The sequence below is a fragment of the Carassius auratus genome, unplaced genomic scaffold, assembly GCF_003368295.1.
Source record: "Carassius auratus strain Wakin unplaced genomic scaffold, ASM336829v1 scaf_tig00214511, whole genome shotgun sequence".
Lineage (NCBI taxonomy): Eukaryota > Metazoa > Chordata > Actinopteri > Cypriniformes > Cyprinidae > Carassius > Carassius auratus.
In genome coordinates, this window is record NW_020527685.1 from 151095 (window position 1) to 167323 (window position 16229).

Below are 16229 nucleotides of genomic sequence, written 5' to 3' on the forward strand. Positions count from 1 at the left end.
AATAAAGTAATGATTTTTAACTAATCAAAGTATTCTTAAAGATGTCTTTGAGATGGATTTACTACAATGTTAGTCGATTGCATTTCTAGGCTTGCCAGTTTAAAACAAATTAATCAAAAGACAAGTATTATTATTATTAGCATATAATGGTGAGACCATGTTTATATGGTTATAATATGTTTATTATTGTTTTAAACGGCTCTGGTTTGATGTGTGCAAAAGAAGGGAGATTGGATTAATTTTCCTTCTTCCGCATGCATTAACCATTCCAGCCAATCAGCTTTCAGTATCACATTGCGTTGTCACCTGTGTTAAGAGCACAATGTTACACTGACTATTTCATCAGGGATATATTATCTGTGTAGCTACATGAACATATATAAGGAATATATATAAACAAGTTTTTATAAATCTTGTAAATTTCCTCTTGTACCTGTTTTTACATTTAGTCGAAAAAAAGTGCATACTGTGGCACATTGTATCTTTGGCACCACTTTGATGTACTTCAAATGTAGGGCAGACATTAAACACACACACATATTTTCATCAAAATGTCATCAAAATCCAGTGCATTAAACTCTACTCTAAATGGAAACTGGGCATTAGTTTTTTGAATAAGGCATAAGAATGAGTACATGTTAGCCAGCTTATTATGGCTGCTTTTTTTAATTATAAATATTTACTTTTGGTATCCTTATGTATGTAGAAAGTTCCATGGCATCTTTGGTACACATATTTTTACCAGAAGGAGCAAACCTTCATATGGTCTTTACGACAAAGAATGTTCTTCACAGGCAAAAATTGAAAATGCATAGTGTCTAATTTGGGACTAGACAGCTAAGATTGCAGATAACCAGTAGCATTGTTGTCTCCCTTGTGTCCCAGGACACATCAGCTCAACAGCTGGCACTTACAAAAATGGCCTAAAGAGAGTCTATGAGACAACCAGTGTGATTTAGAGACTGAAATACAACACAACTGCAGTTTAAGTAAATAATTTATTATATCATTCCCAAACTATCTGTGTTTCATGACATTCAGAGTGTTCCATCATTTGACAGTAGTTTCACAGCGTCCACAGAAAACAACAGCAAAAACATATTTTTTACTGGTTTCCTCACATTTAGGAAATTAACATCAAGTTATCAATAAATGTATAAATGCAAACATTACTCTCCAGCACTGTTGGGAGCCACAGCAGAGGTTTCATCATTTAAAGGTAATAGGTTGGAAGATTGCAGACAAAAGAAACCTTTGCAAGAAATGACCTTTGTCTGCCTGACCTTTTCTTTTCTACTTTGCATGTTGAGTCTCAGGGTTTAGAAAGAGCATATGACTCAAACTAACTGAGCACGAAAAAAGCCTTTGACCTTTTAAATCAAAATGATTGCAAATATATTGATGATTGTGATATAGAGATTTGGCTTGCACATTCAAACGTGATGTGTGTTGTAAATGGAGACTTGTAAATATGAATGTGTGCGCATAATTTATAAAATAGAATTTTGATTAAATTGACCATATGGTTTTGCCAATTTGGGAATAAATGGATTAAACACGGATGGCGTGTCCTGTTTAATCTTCATGAAACGCTTTATGGTCAGTAAACTGCATAGCCTACAATGTGATTTGGAAACTTCTATCAAAAGGAAAATACATTTAATAATAAATTATAATAATAAATTTAATAGGGCATCTGTACCCTATTGCGATGCTAGTGTTATTGAATTGCAAGCTAATGGTGTTGTTCCACATTTCGTCCTGAGGATGGCAGGAAATATCTTTTTTTTTTTTTTATCCCATGATGTGAACACTTCTAACACAAAACCATACACTGAAGTTTATGTGTGTGTGGTTTTTGCTTTATATTCCTATTTTGCTTATAAGTGAAAATGATTTTCACACATTTAAGAAATACACTATGACAAATTTCGTTCTGGACAATTACGTTTATCTTATATGATTGTTTTGTTTAATTTGATGTTTTTTTCTAATTATTTTATTAAATGGAAATTAAAAAAATAATATTAAATGTGCGAAATTATTTCTTACCCAATACTTAATAGAAACAAACTTAATAAACAAGAAAAAAACAATATATAGCCTATTTGTAATAGTTCATGGATAAATAAGCGAACACAACAATGGGAGGCATTGTACTCTAAATCATAAATAAACATCTTTAAATGTCTATTAAGTTGTCTCTTAAAAAATTAATTTATTTATATTATTATGATTGAAATTTTAAATCAATAAATTGATTCTTCGTTTTATTTTTAAGTGGCAGTCTCGAGTCCTCCATAGTATTAAAGCAAGCATCCAATATATTATAAAAGTAGATTTGAACTATTTTTACGTTAAATTGTAACTATGTTCTTAGGATAAAGAATTATTTCATAAATGTTTAGATTGGGGCATTAATTTTGCATCAAAATGTCCCACGTTTATCCCAAATATGTTAATTTTTATTTTTTATTTTACCTTTTCTACTACTTAAACTTTAGTAGCTACTTTAGCTACTTCATTTTAAACCTTAAATCCATGAAATACAAATACAACATTAAATTGACTGTAATACATTTTAAATACAGAAATTTACTTTAAATAAAAATGTATTCTCAAATCAGTCCCAATCAACAGCAGGTTCTCACTGATAATTGTTTTTGTCCTGGTAAATGATGGAAATGTTCAATAACTAACCAATACTGAATTATACAAAATACACCCATACAAAATTAACTAGTCTAAAAATAAACAATATCCTGACAAAAAGTGTGACAATTAGCCCAAATCTCCCTTTATAGCTATTTAAGTCAGCAGCACCATATAGATTTGGGCTTATTCAAATCAACAGAAACTTTACAGTGCAAATAAACGATAAGTATATAATGATGCAATTGCGTTGTGTTCTAAAATCATCTGGAGTCTTGTGACCATTGACTGTATTTGGGCTGTTGTGCTGCAGAATTTGATACTGCCATGACTCACGTGCCTCTTTGAGGCCTGAATAAACTCAAGTGGGATGTGCCTATTACATGCACTTTTCAACGGATATTAAGAAAACAAAAAAACAAACAAAAAAACAAGAAAAGGTGAATATAATATACACTAAATGTATTCTTATTATTACTTTTTCCGCTCTACCAATTTCAGGAAGTAAAAGCCGCCTGGGTGCATCCTTGGAGTTTGTGGTACCCGGCGCTGCATCCATTTGGTAGCACCCATCAGCTGATGCTCTCTCAAGGTCACCCGCGCAGAGCATCATGGGCGGCGGTATCACACGCTATTGGTCCCACCCCATGAGCACAATCCGCATCCTAACTCAAACCTCGCCGAATAAGGTATTCCCGCATCACGAGGCGCTATGACGAAATAGCTGTCACAAGGCGTGACGCAAAATACTAGTAGTGGATAAAAAAGGGGGGCGGGGGCGAGGCTTTACGTGCATGGGCCGCCGGTATTCAGTCAAAAAGGGGAACGTGCGGTTTGTCGTGTATTTGCTGCGTGTGACGAATGAACGAATACATAATTGCAGGAGCGAATTTCTACAGACTTTAGTGCCAGTGGGTCAACGGGATACGTGCCCACGCGAACGGGTGGTCACGACGCACGAGAGACACGGTAACTGCAGACTCAGTTGATGATACACATTTAAATAGTCAACGACTTTAACCTGATGCTGATTATTGTAATAATCTTATTTGGCTATATAGTTTAAATGGATTTGACGGCGTCTTCTTTAAGTGAAAAAGAATAGCCTAATGAACAATTGTGCTGATGCTAAAATATGACATGCATAGTGTGATCTGGGTTTTGTTACGGTTATGAGACGTGTAATAGTTACAGTAGTATTGATAAAAGTGTGATGTTTTGACGCTTAAAATAACGAAAATATTTATTTTGCACTTGTAAAAAAAATGTTTACTGATCAAAAACAGGTCTGAGGGAATGCTGCGTAAATCCACTTGTCAAAAAGTGGAGTCCGCCATATTCAGAAGCACCTGTTGTACGACAGTTTATAGTTTGGGAGTTAATTTAGTCTGTTTAACTAAGGCTATTTATTCGTTTATTTATTATAGGATCTTTTTCTTCTTCTTCTTTGGGGGCTGGGGGGTCGTCACAAAAGGTTTGGGGGAGGGGTCAAAAACTGTATATTCTCTTATTTTTACGTATAAGTACCTGATAAGTACATATTTATACATAAACATTCTGTCCAAATCGGTTTCCAGCAATGAATTTTAACACAAAAGTTTACAAGTTCGTCTGAAGATGTAACTAACATGCCTCGATGTTAATTTCAGGATGTAGCATCGTCGAAACAAAAGTACCAGCGTCGTTATTTATTACTTAAAATATTCATTTTAATATCATACAGGCTTATATGTCTCTACAACGTTTGTGGTTTGCTTGACGTGTATGATGAGCTCTGAAAGATGTTGCGGGAGATGAAAACCAAAGTCCCTTTAAGGGTGTAGTCTTTGATGATAACCCAACAGATTGTTTGGGGGGGGGGGGGAATGTTTATGAGTCTCACACTGTTTACGCTAATTTACAAATGTTTTACAATTTTTGCAGTTTTTAAAATCAAAATAGTCACGTACAGCATCGCATCTCGAGCATAAGAAGAGTGTGTGCCAAGTATCACGTTCGCTCGGAATCCATCATTCTTGGACGTTTCCACTGGCACGATGGAGGGGGAGAAGGTTGGTCCTTTTAAACTGTTTTGCTCAATCAGTACCGGCTGCTTTTGTGCTATAGTATAATGATATGTTCCCACAACACTCTACATGTATTTAAATATATCATTTATGCATCGTAATTGTATAAAATGGTTTACACACACTCTAAGTTTGTGTGTTGCATCTAGGAATCTTGGCTGTAATGAATGTGCACCTAGATGCTTTGCATGCCTTTGATTAATCTTTTTAGTTAATCAAATTGTTCATATGTTGTCTTTGTTTCAACAGTGAATGTATGTCAAAAATCAATCAGTATGATCAATCAGCAGTGTTATGCATAATCCCAGTGTGTTTTCTGTGTTTGCTGTATAGTCTCAATGAAAGGAATATAAATGCAGCTATTACCCAATTAGGGTTGCAACCCCTTTCTTAAAATATGGAATCGTCCAGTAATTAAAGGTAAAATTATGCATCCTGTATTAAAATCAATACATGATGCGATTTGTCCCGTATTTTAAAAAGGCAAACACATATTTGAACAAATAAGTATTTTGCACTTTTTATAATACTAATAGCAATTATATTGAAATCAATTTCATTAAGTATTAGAGAAGCTTATTTGCACGTGATTTGGGTGTATGTTTTTGTTTCCATAGCAACAAAGTCTCCAGATCGCGTGCTGAAACATCAAAAAAACATCAAAAGGCAGGTTGCATAAGAGGTTAAGACTAGTCTTAAAAGTTAGTCAGGTAATTGTTTTCTTGTTAGGCATAATTGTTATATTTGTAAACATTATTAGACAGATAAATTAATATATTATAATTAATGTTAGGCCCTATTTATTAATTGATCATTGATATCAGAAATATATACATAATAAATAATCATATATCTCATATACAATTTGGCATTTAAAAAAAGCTAAATTGTTTAGATAAAAATGGGACAAATAATTACATAATAAGGTAGTCCTAATTCAAGCAAATTAATAAAACAAGAAATAAATAATACAAATTCATCCCATCTAGGTAAAAGCTGCAGAACTGTAAAAAAAAAGACTAATAATAATAATTAATAGTTATAAATAATCTAATTTAAAATAAAGATATTAATGTTTTCTGCTGCAATTCGAGCAATACTTGAGCATGTTTTCTCATGGTTTATTGTTTATGGGGGGGTCATGAATGGGTGTCCCTTATTTTGCCTCGCCGAAGGTGGCAACCCTATACCCAGTGGATGTTGCCATGATGATGAAGGAGTGGCTGAGATGGTGAGGACAGGATTAATATGATATTAAGATCTATTAGGATGTAAATGTTTGGGAGAGACCAGGAGAGAGAGGCAGAATGGGTGGTGAAGTTGTTTGTATTGTACGTTTTGTACGTGAGGGTTCTTAAAACTCACTAGATCAGCAGATTAAATCTTCCCTGTGAGCAGATTAGATGTTTTCATTCATAGCTGTCTACACATGCTAGGACTTTTCTGTCCAGTTTCTCTTGTTACTCTTTAATTCCCAGCTTTTGACTCGGAATGCATTTGTCAGATGATATTTGTTTGATTTCCGTACATTTTCTGTAAATCATTCTACATCTTTAATTATTGCCTTTCTCAAGTATTATGTAAATACGTATGCATATCTCTATTATTTACACAGTTCTTATACTTGTTATAGAGTAAAAATGCACAGTTCTGTACATATATCAACCTACTGTTCCAGATTCATAGGCTACACATTATTTATTGCATTAAGTCTTGCTAAAAAATAACTAATATTTTTTGTTATTTATGTATGTATGTATCAGGAGCACCTTAAAAACACAAATTCCTTGTGTGTTTGCGCGCACCTGGCAAATAAGCTGATTCTGATTCTGATTGTTTCAAAACGTATTTCACTGAGTCATCTTGACTTGAGAGCATTTGTATGGGAGCGGGAGATAGGGAGGGTGAGTAATAGGAATAATAGGATCAGATTGAAAGGAAATGATGCTATTGATCTACATTTATTTCAGATAGTTACATCCAGTTGGTTTTGCTTAGATAAGCCAAATGTTGTGCAAGTAATGTTCTGCAACACTGCATCGAACTACACAGATGCATGCATATTCTAGAAATACTACTGTATTTATTCTGTTTATAGTAAAGTCTATACACTCCTTTTGTTTTTGATACAGTTCAGTAATATCTTTAAGGTCATCTCTGTTGAATGTCTGTCACTGAGGCGCATTTTTATAGCCTTCAGACATGACTTCAGACTCGAGCTGAAATGACTCCAGCCTTGACTCGACTCGAGGAAAGGGACTCTTGAATATTTTAAAAGGAACTCTAGTCTAAATCCTTATATAGCCTAACTGATATTCAAAAGGTGGAGCGCATCCTCACCCATCCGGACTGAGAGCCGTAACACAACACCATTTAAAGTGAGTAGTGTGTCAGAAGTCTACGGTCAGAACAGCGGATCGGATCACATAACAAGCGCTCGTTTATGGTAAATATCTTTAAGCACTTTATTCAAGCCCATTCAGCTCCGTGCTCTTTCTCTCTCGGACACGCGCATGACGCGGTTATTTTAACAACACAAGAAACACAGAGAGCAGAGAAATTATTTAGATTACATTCACTAAAACACAGCAGGAAAAAGTCAATGCTGCAAACAGTTATTTTTCTTATTATCTTTTTATCTATCTATAACCTGTTCAAACCAGGTGTGACAATACGTTTCTGATTTAGCATTATCAGATTTCAGAAGACTCTTGTCATTATAATTGGCTAACTGTTGTTATATAGCTAGGATAGAACTTAAACTTTGAAACTGCTGGTTATCTCTTTCTTTTCTGCTCAAGGTGAGAAAGTATTGATTATTGTAGACATTTTTTTGTAGATAATGCTTTTAAGAAAAATATTAAAATAGTATAGATTTCAGGATGAAAAGCCTGATTAGAAACTGTATGGCTTTGTAATATCTGTGTCACATATTTTCTTATGTGTCGTGGTAGATAGGTCTCTTATTCTAGAATTTGATTACAGAAAAACTGTTTCGAACATGGTAATGGTTTAAAACATATCACAGACTGTATGTGCATTAACCTTATATCTTAAAATCTCTTAAAAAACAGATCATAGATCATATATTTTGTCTATAGCCTATAAAACAGCTTTGTAGGAATACCTCAATGAGGATTCTGAATGGGATTTTTTTTAGCGAACCGTTAAATGACTTGTGACTCGACTTGGACTCGTGACTTGACTCAGACTCCATCTTAAAGACTCGTGAACATCTCTGTCTCAGCATCACACAGCCCTTCACAATCCACAGTGTCAGCACTGCTGTGTCCTGTTGCCCTAGAAACCTGTAGTCTGTAGTCACATTGTAGTCTCACTGATGGAGGCAGGGCTGTTCTAGGCCATGGCTGATTTGTGATGATAAAGATGAGCTCTATAATAGTATAGTATATTAGCTGCTGTTGTGTTTACATTTACAACAACAAAGCAGAGTGCAGTGTGACTACTGGGTCTTTTCAGAGAATTTAGTTAAACAAACATTAATGTATACAATTAAAATGTATATGTGATTCATTTTAAAAATACAATTATAAAATGTTAAAGTATTAATTAATACATTATGTAATACTGTGCTTACAATAATTATTACTTATATGTTATTATTTCAGCAGTTTGAAAAAAAATTTTTCACTTATCTGATGTTGATCTTTTATGTTCTTAAATAATTATTATAATAAATATGTAAATATTTTTAGAATTATATTACAGTTTGACAGGTTTTATTCCGTCGTTTCACACATTATTGTCAACTTAAAGTATATGGGATTTTGATCTGAACAAAATGAACATTAAAGGACATTTTCATCCAAGCACAAAAATGTACTTAATATTGACTTTAAAAGAATACAAATATATGTAAGTCTAATTACTTAGTTCTTCTCTTTCTTGTTGTCATTTTTCTCATACCCTCTCTTTGCTGCTGAATTAGTGTTTCTTATTTAGTTGAAATCTTTCCCGGGCTGTCTGTTTGTCACACAAGTTAAAGTATGATTAACATTGCATATATGATTATTAAATGTTTTATATAGACAATTTTGAATATGAATAACAATGTTTTTATTGATAAATAGGCTACATTAATCTAAGAACTCTCTTTTAAAGTCTGTGTGTATGTTTCATTTTTATGATAAAAATGTGAAAATGAAAATAAAAAAGGCAAAATAAAATGACAATGACAACTAACCAACATTGAACGTTTTCTCTCTTGTTTCACAGAAGCAGGTGACATGCTACCTCCTGTTTTCTTTATCGACAGCTGTAATTGGCTCCCTGCAGTTTGGCTTCAACACAGGAGTCATCAATGCCCCAGAGCAGGTAAATAGGTGTGGATTTGTGTGTGTGTAATCAAGGTTCAAACACACTTATACTACACATTCAGTTGCATAAATGTTTAAGATTTAAAGCGAGAATGCATTAAATTGACCAAAACATATTATTTAGCACTTAATCAAAATGATTCATCAAAACTTAAATAAATACACACACATATACAAATCGCAATATAGGAATTATGCATTGGCTATCTTCAATGAAAACATTTGAACTGCTTAGAAACTGCGGGCGTTCTTTAATGCCACATGGATGGAGCGTTACGGGGAGCCCATCAGTCCAGGCGTGTGCACCGTTGTGTGGAGTTTTGCTGTGGCCATCTTTAGCGTGGGTGGAATGGTGGGATCATTCAGTGTCGGTGTCGTAGCCAACAAATTCGGAAGGTGAGTGGAAATTAATTCATCATGTGTAATTTGGCTAATATTATCCAGTTTTGACTTGGAAAGAACCTGACATGTCCTTTGTGGAAGTCCTGAGATCAGAGGCTTTTGCATTTTAAGTGAAAAGAAAGAAATCCTGAGATTGTGACTTCTTCCGTGTCATTACTCATACACTTAGGTTTACATTTATTGGTAAAGACACATTGAGGTCAGAGCTGTGGCCTAATGCTTAATGCATTTTTTTCTAGTACATTGCACCATGGAGCTAATGTTTATTATGTATCAGTAAAGGGGAATAAATATAAAAAGATAAACAGAGAAGTTTAATGTAGTCTTTTTTCATTTATGTTGTTGTGCTGGGAAACCTCAGCCAGATAATGCCTCATCTTATGTCAGAGTTGATCACAATGCTGCTTTAACTGGACAGTAAATGCTTCATTAATAATAAAAGCAGTTTACTATAATGAGGGACTCAGAGTAGAAGAGTTGACCTCTGTCTTCCTCTCTGCTTGAACACACTCCACACTGTCAGAAAAACCTCATTCAAAGCAAGCATTCATGTGATCAGTGGCCATTGTTCTTTTTCTGTGACTTTCTCTGCCACTCTCCCTGGTTTTGGATGGTTTCTGATAAATATTTGGGAAAAAAAATGGTTTATTACAGTTTTGCACATTTTTTTTTTCAACTAAAAGTAGTATATATAATTTGAATCAGAGCAAAATATAATAAAACGAATGAATATGACATCGACTATATGCTGTGACGTTTTCATCCGAGGACAACAATTGTGATGCAAGTCTTAACATTGTGTTCTTCTCTCTCTTGCTGTAATTTTTCTCATTTCCTCCATTTGCTGCTGAATTAGTGTATCTAATTCAATTGAACTGCCTTTCTCCCTCTCTGTTTTTCTCTCTGCAGACGTAAATCTATGTTCCTCGTGAATATCTTGGCTCTGATTGGTGGGGGTCTCATGGGACTGTGCACTCTCTGCTCCTCCTTTGAGATGATCATTGCCGGTCGGCTGGTTATTGGGCTGTTCTGTGGTCTCTTCACCGGCCTTACTCCAATGTATGTTGGAGAAGTGTCACCCACTCCCCTCCGCGGGGCCTTTGGGACCCTGCACCAGCTTGGTGTCGTGGTGGGCATCTTAATCGCACAGGTAAAGCATTCTATAGCACAGCAGTGTAGTTTGTTGCCTGTACAGTAGCTTTTAATATTGGACATGACCAGATGGTTTATAAAAAATGTGTAAATCATTTTAAGAGCCTTATGGCCTCATTATATGTTTGTGCCACAACAAAGCCTTGGGGAAATATCCCTTCTGATTAGTTCTGATGCACTTATGTTACATGAAGCTTCTAATTGAGTCTGCTGATCCATTTTTAAGGCTGCTAGTCTAATTTAGGCCATCATAACCTAATCATTTTTAATTTGATACCTGTAAACGATCAAATTACTTTTAAGTCTTGTCCTTTTTCCATCTAGATTTTGGGTCTGGAGAATCTACTGGGTTCACAAAAGCTCTGGCCTCTGCTTCTGGCTTTAACCGTGCTACCTGCTGTCCTGCAGTGTATACTGCTTCCGTTCTGTCCAGAGAGCCCTCGGTACCTGCTCATTAACCTCAATGAGGAAGAACAGGCCCGTAAAGGTAAAAAAGAGATGAAAATGAGCTTTATCTCCACTGAGCTGCAACCAAGCTTCACTGAACAGCTTACGCCGAAAGAACGTTTATAGTGGTGAATGCAAACTACAGCAAATATATCTTTTGAATTGCCTTTTACTTCAGAAGCAATTAAATAATCCATGATGGCTTTACAAAAGAGAAAGCAAATATCATGAGAATGATTACATTAGTCAGAAAAGAGAAACGTGTCAAATTTGCCACCACTCCCTCAGAGAACACTCACGCGGCAGCATTAACCTAAACTACTTTTTTTATTCAGTGAACAGTGTTCATCTGTGTGGCAATGAAGTTGTGCCAAATGCACTTAACCTTATGTTTCCACTTAACATTAATTATGCCTTTGAGAATGCTGATGACAAAATGAGCTAAAACATCTGTTTAAACAGGAGCCCTTTATTAAATAACATACACGTTACCATTTACTGGAGCTGGATAATTTATTTTACACCAGATTATTACGCACATACCACAGCTACTGTATGTTGTAAAATGCTTTTTAAAAAAAACTCCAGTTTCAAACAATTTTACCCATGCCAAAATGTATAAGTTCTATGACCAATACTCCATTGCTTTGTCACTCAGCGCTGGTGCGTCTCCGTGGTTACGAGGACGTTGGGAAGGACATGCAGGAGATGAAGGAGGAGAGTGCGAAGATGGCCATGGAGAAGAAAGTGACCATCCCAGAGCTCTTCCGCATCGCTGCTTACCGCCAGCCTCTGCTCATCGCTGTCATGCTGCAGCTGTCCCAACAGCTGTCTGGCATCAACGCTGTGAGTGACATACATTACCCATCATGCACTGTGCTCGTTACTGCATGCTACCTACTATTTTGAATGTGAAACGGTAGGTATATTCTTTATAATATGCATGCTTTATATATGCAGTAAAGATTTGGATGTCTTACTCTACTTATAATGTGACACTTTTAATATATTCAAAAATGCAGTATCCTGAAATGCAATGTGCCGGTCTTGACCTTACATTTTGAATGTGACAAATGATTTCTGCTATCAACCATGATTTTTAACTTCCACTTCATAGTACATTATTTGGTCGGACTATCAAATGTTTAATGTACACCAGTGTTTTTGTTTTACTATCACTTTACATTCTTTTGTTAACCATTTGGACTTTTCTTTGTGTTTCTCAAAGGTTTTTTATTACTCAACTGGTATTTTTAAGTCAGCTGGAGTGACTCAGCCCATTTATGCCACCATTGGAGCTGGAGCCGTCAACACTGTCTTTACTGTAGTATCTGTAAGTATTTTATCATTGAACTTCATAAGAAATCTGTGATGTGTTTGAAATAATACTTTTGAAATTTTCCTTTTCTACAAGCTTTTCTTGGTGGAGAGGGCAGGAAGAAGAACTTTACACCTTATTGGTTTGTGTGGAATGGCTGTCAGCGCCTTGGCCATGACCATTGCTCTCTTATTGGTGGGTCCTGCTGTCTGTGTTCATTCTGCTGAAGATTCAAAACAGTCACTGTAAATATCTGACCATCATTAGAATGCTAATGTCGTACCTGTGTTTTCCTACCTTTGTTCCTGAGCAGAAGGACATTGAGGGTTTTCGCTACCTCAGCATTGCTGCAGTCTTTGCCTTTGTGGCCATGTTTGAGATGGGCCCTGGACCCATTCCCTGGTTCATAGTGGCTGAGCTGTTCTCCCAGGGGCCACGTCCTGCCGCCATGGCCGTTGCAGGATGCTCCAACTGGACAGCCAACTTCCTTGTGGGAATCAGCTTCCCAAAACTGGAGGTATGAGCTTAATTTAGATTAATTTAAAAGCAACGGCCATTACTTTAACTACTTAAAAATACCATTAAATAACCATTCAAATAAAGTTTTTAAATAATTATTCTATAATAAACAATTATTTCATGCCAAGTGATTTGGATGTTAAATTGGTGTATTATTCTCCTTGTGGGAATTAGCTTATTAAAGCTTAAAAAATTAAACGTATTAAAAGCTTTTTAAAATGTATTAAATCAATTGCCTTTACTTTAACCACTTAAATCTACTGAATTAATTTTTAAAGTAAAACTGTTAATATTCTATATGGAGAACCATTTCAATATTTAACATACTGTAAGTACATAAAAATAAATATTTATGTTAAATATTTATATTTATTTATTTTAAATATGTTTTTTTTTAAATCGCTCAAATTAAAACTTGAATTTAAATCATTTTAATCTATCAAATCCATTTATATCTATATTTATATTATATACAGTATTTTTTATATATATAATTATTCTATTATAATACATTTTTATCTCATGTTTAAATAAGTGTATTCTTCTCCTTGGGGGAATATAGTTTCCTAAACTACAGAATTGGAGGTACGAGTTTAAATGGATGGTATACCCAAAAATGAAAAATCCAAAACCCATAAGACCTTCGTTCATCAATTAAGATATTTTTGATGAAATCTGCAACCCTCCATCGACAGCAATGTAATATGCCCATTCCCAGAAATGCATTAAGGACATCTGTAGAACAGTCAATGTGACATGGTTCAATGGTCATTTTATGATGCTACGAGAATACTTTTTCTGTGCAAAGAAAACAAAAATAATGACTTTATTCAACAATTCATCTCTTAAATTAATTTATTAAAACAATAGCCATTACTTTAACCACTTAAAACAAATAATTCTCCTAATATAGAAATATTAACTAGTCAACTAGTTATTGTGATTTTATTTTGTGGTAAATGCAAAATTAACTTTTTTCTTATTGTTTGTGAATTACAGGAGCTGTGCGGGCCATATGTCTTCATTATATTTATGATCTTCCTCATCTTCTTCTTCATCTTTACGTACTTCAAAGTACCGGAGACCAAAGGGCGAACATTCGATGACATCGCCCGTGGTTTTAGCGGGGCTCCGCCTCTGACTGCCACCTCTGTGGAGGAGGCCGGCACAGTCGCACTTTCTGCCTCTCCAGTCAAAGAAAAGGTCCCGTTGGTGGAAGCTTCCAAATCGTCCTCGGAACAGGGTGCAAGCTCATCTGAGAAAGCTGCGGCAGACGCCACAAAGGTGGAGGAGAAACCGAGCTCAGTTACCCAGCCACTGGTGGATTCTAGTAAAGAAGAGAAATCTAATTCCGCCATCTAAGAAACGGTGTAACTAAATATAGCTTAATATGATTAAAGCCATGACATGTACCACTGCAGATAGAAATATAATACTAGAGATTATTATTATATAAAAAAGAGATTATTTAGGGTAAACGCATTATGAACAGAACCACAGTAGAGAGTCACAGATCTAGAAATATTTTGGAAGGATACGAGAGCTCATAGTACATGAGCTTTATTTTATTGTGTGATGGATTGGTGCAATATTGATTCATGTGAAGTGTTTTATTATTTTATTGCTCATTCCTGTATGTGCTTTTTTAGTGTAGTTTTAATGTGAATTAACAAGTTGGAAGTAGTTTTGTTTCATCAACTCAAACAGAAAAAGGGAATTTTAACATTAGGCCTTCATAGTTCTTGCCATTTTCCACCGTCAAACCTCTTCTCTTTTTTTGCCTTTAGAAAAACCAACGTGTTTTTCCTTTGAATTATAGTTGGCGGTCATCCTAATCTCGAGGGTTTTGCACTGACGATGTTTATTTTGAGTAATATATAGTGTATATGGAAAGATATATATACATTTTCATTACTTGAGATCACTATTACTATCAAAAACACTTCAAATATTTAATGAATTAGAAGAATAATTTAAATATTTTATATTTATAGGAAGTGCTTAGGTAGTAAAGCATATGCCAAGAATAAAATCGCTAGTTTACTGCCAAAAATAATACATTTAAGGAAACGGACTCTTTGGATAAATTAAGTCACACATTAATCTAAAATCACAGTGAAGGTTGTATTGTAGAGGACGCAAATGGACCAACCAGTGTTCAGTGGATTTCACGGTATATACTACTATATATACAGTCTCACTAACTAAACAAGTTCACATTTCAGAGGTCCATGATTAAGATTTTTAGCAAATGACATGAGGAAATTTGCTAGATTATGACCATTAATCCCGCTACTGAATTTCCTGTGCTTGGTGATTAAGTATTTCAGCGTTTCATGTGCTGCACCGACTCACTTTGAGGTTTTACAGAGTAGTGAGACAAGTCTCACCTAATTGAATAAATGTGTTTGTAATACTTTAGCGGTAGTTTTGCACTTTCCGACATTCTGTTTTAATCCCTTTCATAGAGAATATATAGGTTTTTCTTCCATACGTTTATTTTTTACTTAAATTAGAGAATCTTTACCAAAAATGTATATCATGTAAGTCAATAGATGCTTTATGCTGCCATTGCTTAGGTGTTGCTATTTTTGTCTATATATTGAATGTGAAAGTATTTATTATTGAGCACATTTATACGCCCGGGGTAATATGAAGAACTGCGTTTTCCCATTCTGATGTCTTGTGGTCATTTATGTGTTGCACAGAGAGAAACTCCAAAAAAGACCAAGAAAGCACATTCCTCTTGCAGTAGTGCACTGTGGTTTGTATTCCAGCGGTCAAGAGCAGCTTCGCATTGAGCTAGCCCTCTTATAACACTAGCAAACATGACCATCTCATATTGTAACATTTACTGTGCATAATGTACACAACTCACTTGCTTACTGTACAGTTAGAAGAGCCTCACCCTGTAAATACCCAAGTTCATGTTTCTGTGTTGAATGGTCTAATTGATGTAATTGCAGGTCAAAAGGAGCGTGTCGGCTTAAATAGAAATGTTGATGTTTTGACGTGTGTATATTTTATGGTGGCTTTTCCTGAATTTGTGTCAAAATCATGAGTGGTAATGTGTACAGTTGTTGTATTATTTTGTGAATAAATAGTCTAAATGATTTCTTCTCTTGTTACTTATGTTTCCTAAATGTTAATAATAGGATACATCAGATTCAGTGAAGTATACAGTAACATTTGTGGTATTTTGGAGTAGCCCAATTGTTATCGCAAAAATATATTCAAGATAACTAAAGTCATAAAGATTACTGTTTTTACTCATTGTGCATATAAATATTAATATGAATTTTAATATTTAATAATTAGTATTTATAGTTCTTTCCG

The 16229-nt window shown here is 34.8% G+C and overlaps 1 protein-coding gene across 2 annotated transcripts; it reads left to right on the forward strand.

Moving 5' to 3' along the window:
• The first annotated feature begins 3237 nt into the window (after nt 1-3237).
• On the forward strand, nt 3238-16006 carry LOC113092189 (solute carrier family 2, facilitated glucose transporter member 3-like). 2 transcript variants are annotated; one of them, XM_026257812.1, is made up of 12 exons: nt 3238-3341; nt 4576-4703; nt 5052-5138; nt 8955-9053; nt 9291-9451; nt 10367-10607; nt 10934-11096; nt 11715-11902; nt 12285-12389; nt 12471-12569; nt 12688-12891; nt 13893-16006. In XM_026257812.1, exons 5-12 carry the CDS (start codon nt 9321-9323, stop codon nt 14253-14255), a joined length of 1494 nt encoding a protein of 497 aa, XP_026113597.1. In that variant the 5' UTR covers nt 3238-3341; nt 4576-4703; nt 5052-5138; nt 8955-9053; nt 9291-9320; the 3' UTR covers nt 14256-16006. The 2 variants fall into 2 exon arrangements, with proteins under 2 accessions (XP_026113597.1, XP_026113596.1); XM_026257811.1 differs by lacking the exons at nt 3238-3341; nt 5052-5138 and adding an exon at nt 3359-3621.
• Nucleotides 16007-16229: the final 223 nt, after the last annotated feature.

Excerpts from the sequence above, each read along its gene's own strand:
- LOC113092189 (XM_026257811.1), top strand. Across the intron at positions 10,608-10,933 it reads TGGGCATCTTAATCGCACAG|ATTTTGGGTCTGGAGAATCT; the intron begins GTAAAGCATTCT and ends TTTTCCATCTAG. Across the intron at positions 12,570-12,687 it reads TGACCATTGCTCTCTTATTG|AAGGACATTGAGGGTTTTCG; the intron begins GTGGGTCCTGCT and ends GTTCCTGAGCAG.